The 10,233-nt window shown below is 37.9% G+C and overlaps 1 protein-coding gene across 1 annotated transcript in view; it reads left to right on the forward strand.

Moving 5' to 3' along the window:
- METTL25 (methyltransferase like 25) overlaps nt 1-9,169 on the forward strand; it is a gene marked incomplete at both ends in the record, with an annotated part of 49,488 nt that extends 40,319 nt beyond the window's left edge. The window contains 3 exons of the mRNA XM_084206364.1: nt 6,741-6,815; nt 7,434-7,505; nt 9,071-9,169. Coding sequence (XP_084062490.1) covers nt 6,741-6,815; nt 7,434-7,505; nt 9,071-9,169 — 246 coding nt within the window. The remainder of the gene's footprint in view (nt 1-6,740; nt 6,816-7,433; nt 7,506-9,070) is intronic.
- Nucleotides 9,170-10,233: the final 1,064 nt, after the last annotated feature.

The raw sequence follows: 10,233 nt of genomic DNA on the forward strand, positions 1-10,233 counted from the left end.
TCCTAAGATGTTCTTGAGCCTGATCTTCTCCTACAGTCAGCAGTTCTTAGTTTAGTTAGTCACTGCCTTTGCCTTCTGCAGCTCAGGTGGTGTGGCTGAAAACACTTGCTGGTGAAGACTCAGTCAAAAAAAGTTGAGTATCTCAGCATTCTCCATAAGCTGTGTAACCAGTCTCCTGTTCTGGAGAGTTCACACATGTACCTATAGAAGCTTTTCTTGTTGCTCTTGATGACAGTCAAGTTTAATTCTATGAGAACTTTATCTTTCCTAACCTGATCCCTGGGTGCTTGGACAATATGTGTGTTCCTCCCTGGCTGCCTGTTCTTGCTTCCACTCTTGATAGCCTTCCCTTTTGCTGTTACGTTTGTTTAGAAGATCATTGTTCCTCCCTGCTGACCTCATGGCATTTTTGCCTGACTCCCTCTTTAGGCTTGGAGTATTAACCAGCCTTCATAGGCCCCTTTTCTCTCCAGGGCTTTATGCCCTGGTACTCTGTCAAGCTGATCCCAGAAATCTAGTCTCCTGAAATCCAGGATAATGAATTTACTGTGTGCTCTTCTTGCTGCCCCAAGGACCTTGAATTCCACTATTTCATGGTAACTGCAGTCAGGGCTTCCCCTTGAGCTTCACATTCCCCACCAGCATTCCTTATTGGTGAGAATTGAGAGCATTGGCTCTCCTATCTCAGGGGAAGGTAGTACTCATCAGTGCATTCCAGGAACCTCCTGGGTTGCTTATGCCCTGCTGTGTTGAACCTCCAACAGACACTGCTGTGGTTGAAGTGCCCCATGAGGACAAGGGCTTGTGAAAGTGAGGCTGCTCCTTTGTGCTTGTAGAGGGCCATATCTAGAGATGCCTGCACAGGGCTGCAGTAATTGGATACATACCAAAGCAGTATTTTGTTCCTGATTGTTTTCTTTGTCACAGTTCACTTTGTCCTACAGACAGAGCATTAAGGGTCACATAGATCTTGGAGACATTCTCTCTATTGCAAGATTTCTTTTTCCTTTTGTTCACCATTTTACCTAATTAATGTGAATGGGGAACTCTCTTTTGGAGAATGGAGCATTCATCCCTGTCCTCTCTCCTAGAGTAGCTGGCCCCTCTGATACTTGTTAGCCTTTTTGCTTTCAAGAAGCAAGAGCAATTCCTTCCTCTTCAGCTCAGAACATGTTTCAGCTGTTTGTAGCTGCTTTGCAAATGCATTTAAAATGAAGCCTCTTTATTAACAGATCTGATGGCTACTTAGCTTAGCAATAAGGGCTACAAATAGCATTGCCAAGGCAAAAAATCCTCATATAATTATGTAAATCCTCATATATTTATGTATTTCTAGAGTTTTTAAGAAAGAAACCTCAAAACTCTTTAGGTTTCCTGGTGTCCTGTTCTCACTGGGGTAGATTATTAGCAAAAGATCATTCATAGGGGCTAGTTGAAGGTGATTAAATGGAGAAAGTGCTTATAAACCTAAGGCCTGGATATGTGTCTGACAGCCTTTGGGATCTATTGACTTGGTGCTTTTGCAAATTTGAGATTATTTAATTTTGAGTGTTAAGGCTGGTAGACAATACTGAAATCAGAATTTGTGCAAAAAATTTTTTTTGCACTAATTATTTTTTATCAGACAAGTTTGGGGTTTTTTTACATTTGATAAGTGGATATGGGTTACTCTTAGCTTACTGCAGACTGTCCTTGACTTGTAAATTGTCCTCAGCAGTAACTAGTGGAGTATCATAAAATGCAGTTTGCAAATGAAGGGAGATAACATGAAGCTTACTGTGTGGCTTAATTTTCTCTTACTTTAAGAAGTGTTGGAAAGCCACTCACTTAAGACTGGGAAATTGTCAGTAGTGGAATTGTGTAATACATTAAGACATGAACTAACCTGAATATATACAGCTGTACTAACTGGAACTAACAAGAATTTTTGCCAGAAATGGGGAGGAGAGGGACTTTTAGCCTAAGATTTCTTACTATCTTAATGTCTACCCCACAGCCAGTATCAGTGTGAATATCTGAAACTGGTTGGCCTTTGCTAAGAATATTTGTAATTTGGTGTGTTTTATTGTGTTCAGCCATTGGACAAACACGGAGCCAAAGCCAAAACAATGCTCTCCACTTTCCCCTGAATCCTGAAAAAGCAAGTGACTGAGACAGTCAAAGCAGTCAGAAAATGAAGGTACCACATGGATTTACACACTTAATGCATTTTGCAATTGTTGAAGAGTTGACTTTCTTTTCACTGTTTTCTTGGACAGAAAGAATTTCATCTCACAGACTTCCTGTGTCCTTTGTTAGTTAGGGAAGTACTAAGTGACAGCTCAGGTAACACTTGCATAGCACTCTATAAAGTGTAAGCACATAATGCTGTTTTTAAGCATAACTGTTTTTCACATAGAAAAAATTATTATCCCAGTTATGGCACTGTAGCATTTTACTCTGACAAGGAGTCCTAAGAGATGTGACTTGTATCTCAGTTAGGTATAATTATAAATAATATTATAAATAATATAGATTCCATTCACTTGAAATTCATTTTAAACAAAGTTCTAAATAAACTTAAGTCTTTCAGTAATTTTATTATCCGTTTTAAGTTATTTTACAGTATATAACATTACATTATTTTTAACTACCTTAGTCATGGAAAAGTTGTAAAATTTCCTGTTAGGTATGTTTTCCCAAATGTTTTGAACTGATCTAAGACACTGCTCTGCTAGAAGGATTGCCTTACAGTTTTCTTGTACTCTCATTAGTGTTCCTGATAGTGCTGGTACAAGTAGAGAGAGGAAACATGGATTTGTGCAGTCAGTGCAGGAAGAAGCAGTCCCTTTGAGCAAAGAGGAATTGCATCTAACAGACTGTGGAATAGCATCCTTAGGCTGTCTCTTCTCTGGAGGACATGTGCAGCATTGAGCAGTAAAAGAGACTTTGATTCAGTGAAAATACTCTTAGTCTAGGAAAGGTTACAGTGCTGAAAAAATCCTCTCTGAAGAAACATGAAGTGTGGTATCAGTAATTGCCCCACACCTTGTGCCTGAATATTTTCTTTTCAGCCTGTGCTCTGTGCCTGTGGGACTGCAGTCCAATGGGGGGGTGCTTAGGTGTGTGGTATCTCACATGCTCTCAGAGCTCTGTGGCAGTCTCACTGTGGTCACAACAGATCAGTCAGCCCTATGGCTGATGTTTAGTGTCATCTCCACCATATGGTCTTTATGGTATATATGGTATACATACGTGGTATTGTTATAACTAGGTCACTGGAGACCTTGACAGGTTGTCTTGCTTGTTCTGGCTGTTTGAGTGACCACATCAATCCACAAAGAAATTAGTTCAAAATAAAGCTTGCACCACCATCACAATGCAAAGAGATGAGGTCCTTTTGTTGACAACCTAATAAAGACCAGGAGACGTTGTAGCTATACCAGGGAGGAAGTACTGGCTAAAATGAAATTAAGGTTACTTCAGTGTCAGTAACATAAGCTAGATCTTTGAGCGCAGAGTCATTATTAAAATAAATGTATATATTTGAGTTTTTTCATGTTCATAGTATCAACGACAAAATGTAAGAAAAAAGTTCAGTGCATATATATGAAGAATTTTTTTTGGATATACAAGTGAGTGACAACACAGAGAACAGTTGCTTGGACAACTTCAGTGGCTGAATGGGCTTGCTTTGCATGTGGAAGTACAATTCTTCTTCAAAAATGCCAAGAGTAAACTACTCCTACTTCACCTTGGAAAGAGAGCTGAAGTTTGTGTTAGGTACTGAAGGCAGGTGGAAAGCAGACAAAGCCAATGTTATCTAGATTTTAGTTGTTTTCCAATAAAGTGACCACGTGGCTAACTACCAGTTAGCCATTTCATGCCCTTCTCTACCAATGCTTTTCCATGGACACTTTCTCTCTTTTCCAGCTGAGCTGTTGCATTGAATTGGTTCCCTCACCAAACTGTTATCTGAGGCAGTTTGGAATAGTTTAGTCTATCCATGACAGCAGGATGTCTTCAGTCAGAATGTGTGATAGGCAGGGAAGGAATGGAAAAGCACATTCTTGAGTATGGCAGTGTGCAAGAGACATTTTTGACCCACTATTTATTTGCCAAACATTTCACAGCTTGTTTTCTTTTAATTTGAATGCTTCATCTTGAAAAATGGAGAACATAAAGGAAGCAAAAGCAGAAAGGTTTCAAGATCACATTTTTCCAAATATAGATCTTTGTATTTTAATTCCAAATAGCCTGTAATTTCAAAAAATCCATTATACTAAAACCCTATTAATACTCAGTTGAAATGAAAAGCTTATAGGGCAGAGGTTAAATAAACTATTTTGTTTATTTCATGACCGGTATATTTTAGTTGGTTTGACATTTAGAGGGGAAGAGAAAAACAAAAAGAACTCTAAAATATTTGCAAAGCTTCACAGGAAATAAAATAGCAATAAGACCAAAAAAATTCTTGTTAGCCTACATTAGGACTGCTGGATAAGCTACTCAACCTTGCCTTTGCAGTTGGGAAAATGAAAATGTTTCTTCAAGTTTTTGGCTGATTGGTTTGTTGGTTTTGTTTTTGGGGTTTTTTTTTCTGCAATTCAAGCCCATTAGTTCTTACCCTATCCACTACAGACACAGTGAACAAACTGTTCCCTACTTCTTGGTGATAGCCTTGTAAAAACTGTTATTATCCCCACTCTCAATTTTGTCTCATTTAGCCTGATCAGTTCCAGTTCTCTGAGTCTTTCTTCATAGGTCATGTTTTCTAGATCTCTGATCTATTTTCCCTCTCAGGGCTTTTTCAGACAGTTCATTTCTTTCTTTGAAATCTGATGCCCAAGAATGGATGCAGTATTCCAGCTAGAGCTTTTCCACTGCCAGAGTTGAAGGATTACTTCCTGCACTTTGCAGGCTGCTCTCCCATACATGTCACAGAATGGTGATTGTTGTTTTTTTTTTTTTTTGCAGTAGCACAACTGTGACTCTCTCTCAGCTTATGATCTGTTCTGTCTTCCAGACTGTCATTTGGTGCTCCCTGTCCTGAACAGCTGATTATTTCTGCCTGAGCCTAGTCCCTTCTGCTTTTCTGCACAGCATTTCAAACTTCTTCTCTAAGCAATGCTCCAGTTTCTGAAAGTTATTTTAAGTTCTGGCAATGCCTTCCTGTTGCACATTTGCAGACTTAGCTGATGTGGTTTCTGTTCTATTGTCTGAATTCTTAATGAAAATATTGCATTCCATAATGGACCTCCAGTAAGCAGGTTGTTCCAGTTGCTCAAAGACCCATGAGGAACCACTGTCTGGTTATGGTATTCAAACAGTCTTGCTGACTTTTTTGTACTTTATACTGAAGCTTGTTTCCTAAATTTGCTTATAAAATTATTATGGGAAATGTTATCAAGAATCTTTTTGAAATCAGAATATGTGAGAACCAGTTCTTTTTGTCTGCCATGAATCCTTTTACCCTCATTACAAGTGAAGTAGACTGACTTGTGATTTATTCTTGATGAATTTGTGTTGATCATTACTCATTTGCTCATCTTTCAGTGGTTTTAAATTCTTTATTTGTTCCATTTTTTCAGTGCATTGAATCTGAACTGTCTGCTCTGTAATAAAAGACATATATCTGCTATCTGTCTGACATATTCTCTTTGAGTACTTCTCAGTGACAATGAGTAATAGGTCTGAGGTAACTTCAGTCCCTTCTGGGCTGTCCCAGGATAAAGTTTATAATACTCACCTGATTTGAAAACCTACATATTTTTTTAATTTTTCCTGGGTTGTTTCCCTATTTTAGACAAAAGATTTTACTTCTTTGCAACTGTATTAGCCACATACTCTCAGATGATTCTTCTAACAAAATGTGCAAAAATTTATTAAGCACTTCAGCTTTCTTAGTCTTTTGTCATAGAGTCATAGAATCATTTAGGCTGAAAAAGACTTTTAAGAGCAGCAAATCCAACCATTAACTCGACACTGCAAGTCCACCACTAGACCATGTCCCTCAGTGCCACATCTCCATGTCTGTCAGTGCCAGTCCAAACTTTTCTGCAAAGTTTGGACTCCCTCATTCCATAGCCACAACAGAACAGCCATACTGCAAAACTCCCAGTACTGCAGAAGTGCATCAGGCTCTTACAGCTCTGCTCTTTCCAGCAGCCTCCATCAGCAATAATGATGCAATCCTTCTTCCCACTTCTTTGGCCAGCTCAAGTGTGTTGTTCAGTGTCCAGGACTGTGGTCAGCGGAGCAGACACATCATGACCTTCAAAAGCCAGGAGATGTGGTGGTCTGGCTGCCCTGTAGAGAACATGCTTTGTGAAGAGCTGTCATGGTCACAGCTGTAGCAGCTGCTCTGCTGCACTGGCCAGCAAGGGCTGAAAAGGCTTGGTCAAGTTTCTGGACTGTCTGTGTACGAAATTCAGCCTCAAATCATGGCATTTACAGTTGTATTAGCAGTGCTGGCCACTCTCCACTTCACTGTGTAATTTTCATTTAACAATGACTGGAGTTTTCTGAATAATGGATATATCTCAGTATTTCATGTCTGTGAAAAATGCTGTGTGAAGAACAGTTACTCTAAATAAGAACTGAGAAACTGCTATTGGAAAATTATTATAAATCTTAGCAAAGTGCTAATTTCAAAAACAAAACACAGCTTTCATTTTGTAGTGTGACAATATTTAATTCTAAGGTTCCCTTGAAAAAGTAACTGCAATAACTCTGATATCTCTTTTTTTAATCCCTTGCAGCTCCCAGACAGCTGTATAATGGATTACTATGAAAAGTACAAGCACAGAATGAATGAACTTGAAGCCTTTAATATGGTAAAACTTATAGGATTAATACTACTACCTTGCATATATATGTGCTAGTCTAGAACAAAGCCCTGTTAAATTTTATGTGGAGGTGGACTGTCTTACACTGTGGTATGCAATCTCAAAAAACAAAGCAGTTCCTCCTTCCATACTTTGGAGCGTATCCTATTCCAGAACTATATTAGGTGTAAGTAAAGTAATAAAGGGAACACATGGTAGATTCTTTTTCAAGAGGGACTGTTGCACTGGAAAATGGAATGTCAGTCTCCTTTTAAATCCAGACTGGTCTCCATGCAGTTATTTCATAAAAAACTCTTTTTATTGAAATTCATTATTTCCCTCTTTAAAATTGTTCTGCTACATTTAATATTATTTTCTTGTTGGACAATGTCTGAAAAACAACTAAATAACATATTTCCCTGACTTTATGGCATTCCATGTATTTATGATCTTTAATATAATCTGTTTTGAAGATGTCCATCCAATAGGGAGAACAAGCAAGGTGGCATTTATACAACAGAACGCCTAAAAAATGATTGACCTTCCTGGAATTGTTGTGAGGAAATGTAGCCATTTGGAAGTGCCTGTCTTTCCCAAAAGGATTATAGCATCTAATCTTTCTTTCAGTTGAAGGTTGTTCTGGCTCCTTGCATAGAAGTTTTGATACTTCTGGATCGTCTTTGCTACCTCAAGGAGCAGGTATTTTTGCATTCTCTTTTATGATACCTACAGGCTACATCACTAAAATGAGGCTATTTCAGTCAATTTCTTACTGAGCAGACAAAAAGTCTCTGTTGCAGAATTATTATTCTCATCATATTTGCAAAACTCTAAGCATTCATTCCATTTAGTATAAACATATGCCCCGCAGATGTTTTTATTTTCAACAAAGCAGCAACAGTAAAGTTTATGCTCTTTTAATTGTATGGTAATTACTAGTCAATAGATAGTAAAAAATAAATTAATCAAAGATGCATCAAATCATTTTATACACCATAATGAGATATTTAATAATTTAAAATTTTTGGAAGTGCTAAACAAATATTGTGCTGTTAATACTCGAACTTTCAATTAATGTGCTTTGGAACATATAATTCAAAAAATTTTGAATTAGATCCAAAATGTTTATGACTTTCTTTTACTGTTTCTTAATTAAGAGCAATAATGAGAGAGGGTGCACTTTTTCTAACTGTATGGGTCAGCTGAGGTGCATTTGACTAACATGCAGCCTGGATATATTTTACAAATATAGATCTGGGATATAATAAGCAAATGCTACTACATTTGCTCCACGATGGCTTCCATTATTACACTGCTTCTTCTAATACTGATTTGGAGCTTGGCTGGTTAACTTGAAAGCACTGGTAATACTTTTTCTGCACCAGTAAACATTTTTCACACAACTAATAATTTCCTAGGAGGAAATGGTATCATCTTCCAGCTTCTGTTCTGGGCCATGGTCAAAATAAAATTTTAAAATAAAGTTTAAACTCAATCATATGAATAGCTGTGGTTTTCACCTATAAACCTTTCCTTTTAACAACTCCATTTTATCATAAGTGAAAACTCACTTTATTCTCTGTCACAGTGCACTTGGAATAACTGAATTGTAGTAAATTTATGCCTTTGTTCTAACTGGTATTTTTACAGAGAGGCAATTTGAAATAGTTAAATAATGATGTATTTTCCCAAATGCCAACTAGTTAAAAATTGCGTGGAAATATGTATGATTTCCAAGGTGGGAGATGAAACTTGCTGCATATAGCACTAATTCACCTTTTCTAAATGTAAATATGCATGGATTTAATCTTGTACTGAATGATTCACAAAATGTTTAGGAAGAAAAATAAAAGTTATAAAAGCCAAATGGAGCATGATGACCAGATCCAGCCATCCTGATTCCTTTGAAAAGTTAATTATCTTCAGTAGTAGAATGTGCCACATAAAATGAGTATGACTTGATCCTTAATTTCTTTGCCTTAGTTCAACCACAAAGCAAAGCTTTATTGATGAAGCAGGTGGGAAGCTGTTACTTGATAGCACTAGAAATAATTAAATTACTCGAAAATTGATCCTGTTATGGGCATCCTTTATTCACAGCAAACTTTTCCCCCCATTTCTTATTCTATAAGTGGTTTTCCTGCTTTGCATTAGGATAATTCTATTTATTTTCAATTTGGTATTTCAAAATGCGGACTTACTACAATATTTTAGCTCATAAGTCAAACAAATTTTTATGCTCTTCAATCATATGTCATTTTCAGGAAAACATTGCCTGGTCTGGACTTGTGAAGTTATTTGATCCTGTGAAGTCCCCAAGATGCTATGCAGTTATTGCTCTGAAGAACCAGTCATGTTCTTAAGTAGAAGCAAATTGCAAAGAGGTTGGAAATTCTGAACTGATAGTGCAGTTTCCTCCCCTTTATTCTGTCATTTTTAATTGATTCCTCAAGTACAATGTTTGCTTTTCAGATGCAAAAGAAAAAAGTGCAATGCTTCTTTGAATCTTCAGAAATAAATATCTTCTTTATAAATAGGATTGCTTCCTTATGTCAGTTATTAATGTTGAACATCTGATTTAGTTATAAATGTTATATTATAAATGTGATTATTATTTTAAATAGCATTTCTATTTCTTCTTTTTAAGGTAGTATGCTTGTGTATCCTTTCTCTTGATACTTCTAATCTCAAGATAACCTCAGTTTTCACCTGTGGCAGTAGTCTGTATCAGCAGTCTCAGACGAGGCTCAGTTTTTCTTTTCTAGATTCAGATGGTGCAGAGTATAAACAGAAAAAAACCTGCACTGCAAACAAGAGGCTTGTAGGCACACAGCTTGTGGTAATTAGGAGTGGGGCTGGGGCCAAGCCTCATCCCCAATGGGCTCCAGCTGTGAAAAGCAGGTGAGCAGCACTGAAGGCAATGAGACCTGTGGTGCCCAGGTGCCCTGACCAACCACCAAAGGGAACAGAGGGCACACAGGGGCAGTGCACCAACACGGGGGGTATAAAAGGTTGGGCTGAAGAACAAGAGCAGATGCTTGCAGCCTTCTGAAGTGATGTTGCTCTGCATGGGCAGATGCCTGAAGCCTTCTGATGGGGTAAGGTGTTCCTCTGTATGGGTGAATGCTTAAAGCCTTTTCAAATCATATGGGGATACTCTGGGTATCGACTGTGGCATGTGCTGTGCCATATGCTGTGGCAGAGGCTCATAGGCTAAATGGGGTCTTTGTATGGCCTCTTCTTCTTGTCATCAGCACCAGCTCATTTATAGAGCAGCATAGAAGAGCCTATGTAGTGACTACCTGCAGAGGACAGTTTTATATCGACCCCTTCTTTGTTTAGGCATTTTCCTGGCATGTACTTCCTTGCCTGTTGCTCTGAAAGAAAAATATGTGTCCTCTAATCCAATGGGAGATTTCCCAGTGCT

The sequence above is a fragment of the Fringilla coelebs genome (assembly GCF_963513975.1).
Source record: "Fringilla coelebs genome assembly, chromosome: 5".
Classification (NCBI taxonomy): domain Eukaryota; kingdom Metazoa; phylum Chordata; class Aves; order Passeriformes; family Fringillidae; genus Fringilla; species Fringilla coelebs.